Genomic DNA, 1,812 nt, shown 5'->3' on the forward strand with positions numbered 1-1,812 from the left:
ACCCTGGTGCACCGCTGGGAGGGTCTGTGGGTGTGGACGGGGGCAGACACTGCGGGGTGGGGTCCCAGCACTGCGTCTCAGCACCCACAGCAGACGCGCCTGGGCCCGGACACAGCAGAGCCAGGCACCAAGGCCGCTGGACCCCAGGCTCCGGGTTCTGAACGGCCCCTCTCCCCCCACTCACCTGGCGGCTCTGCCTGAGACACGCTTCCTGCTCCCTGGCAAAGCCCACCTGCCCAGGCCCCACCTCCCCAGCCTCCAGCCTTGGCCTCCCGAGCTCAGCTGCCCCCCCAGCCCAGGCCAGATCCTGCTCCCTCCCCAAGCTTGATATTCCGGGGGCGGAAGCGCCTCACCTTCCCTGGGGCCCCCCACCCAGCCTGGGCCTCCCTGAGGGGTCCCCACCCAACCTGCTGACTCCCCCCAGCCCTGGCAGCTGCTCTACCTGCAGCGTGACAGTGAATCTCTGCAGGGACAGGGACCGGCTCAGACCAGCGGGGAGGACAGGTGGCCCTGGGTGGGCAGGCAGTGCCAGGTGGCAGACATGGGGGCCTGGGGGGAATGAGACCACCAGGCCAGGGCCTGACACCCAGACCCTGAGGACATGGCCCTGCCACTGTGCCTGGGGCAGGTGGTTAAGACCAGCCGGGCGCTGCACGGCCGGGGGCGGGGCGACACCAGGCTGCAGAGGGGGACGGCAGGGCCACCGTGGTGAGGACAGGAACCCAAGAGCCCTCCTGGGGCCACGCGCTCTGTGTCTGGCAGGCAGGCAAACATCACCTGGTGATCCCTCAGAGCGGCCCCACTTCCAAAGACACCACCAGGTGATCGCTCACTCCCAGGGCAGCTGCGCCTCACGCCAGCTGTGCCCCGCCAGGACCCTGCGGGTACCAGGCCTGCCGCTTGACGCTGCAGTTGGAAACCTGCCTCGAGCCTGGTCCCGCAGCAGAAACGGCCCTTAAAGACCGTGACCCTAAATGACCCACCTCCTCGTTTTACACACGGGGAAACTGAGTCCCACAGAGGAAACAGGCAGCAGTAGCAGCACCCAGCCTTGAACCCCGGCCTCTGGCCTGTCAGGGGCTCATCCCCCCCTCCAGCCTTAACCGCCATGTCACTGCACGGAACTGCTGGCTCCGGCCCCCTGGAGTCCCTTCTGAGCTGACCCCTCCCAAGGATGGGGAACGGTGAGAGGGACGCAGGCCCAGGACTCCTGGCCCCACCTGACAGCCCACTTACACCCCACTTCCCGGTCAGGCGTCTTTCCGGGAAGGGTTATCCAGAAAAGCCTACTACATGAGGGACCCTGGCCCCAGTGCCCCCCCTGGGCCCACCCCACACAGGAGGGACAAGACAGACCCTCCCCCAGGCAGGGGTGCGGCAGGGTGAGAGGCGCTGCCCCCAGCCCCTCCAGCCTCCTGCGGGCAGGGCCCCCAGCTCCCCTGCCACCTCCCACACCCCACAGATGCTCAGTCCCTGAGGATGGCCACCCCCCTCTCCAGGGCACAGACACGTGGACGCGGCACCTCCCACAAGCAGAGCCCCATCCCAGGGGTGCCCTGAGCCCCACACGGTCGCGAGGGTGCTCAAATGTCCTGGGGGTGGGTGGCCCTGGGCCTGGGGGTTGGGGGCTCTGGGAATCTGGGGGTGGTGCTGGCCCGAAGCAGGGTCTCTGGCATGGGGGAGGGCGCGGCAGGCCATACCTGGGGGCGCAAGGGCTGGTGTCAAACTCGAAGTTCCGGTTGGCGCAGCCACCGCCAGGCGCCCCCTGGTAGACGTCCCCTGGGCTAAGAGCCCCATCAGGGAGCGGCATGC

The 1,812-nt window shown here is 68.5% G+C and overlaps 1 protein-coding gene across 2 annotated transcripts in view; it reads right to left on the bottom strand.

Annotated features, from left to right (window-relative positions):
• The window catches only part of KCNT1 (potassium channel, sodium activated subfamily T, member 1), a 59,319-nt gene extending 57,507 nt beyond the window's left edge, over window positions 1-1,812 (bottom strand). Inside the window, exon 1 of one of the 2 annotated variants that reach the window (XM_012654744.1) lies at window positions 1,701-1,812. In XM_012654744.1, the coding sequence (XP_012510198.1) occupies window positions 1,701-1,810 (110 nt within the window). In that variant the 5' untranslated portion in view covers window positions 1,811-1,812. The remainder of the gene's footprint in view (window positions 1-1,700) is intronic. The other variant, XM_012654745.1, reaches the window with a different exon arrangement.

Source organism: Propithecus coquereli, unplaced genomic scaffold, assembly GCF_000956105.1.
Source record: "Propithecus coquereli isolate 6110/MARCELLA unplaced genomic scaffold, Pcoq_1.0 Scaffold449, whole genome shotgun sequence".
In the NCBI taxonomy this organism is placed as follows: domain Eukaryota; kingdom Metazoa; phylum Chordata; class Mammalia; order Primates; family Indriidae; genus Propithecus; species Propithecus coquereli.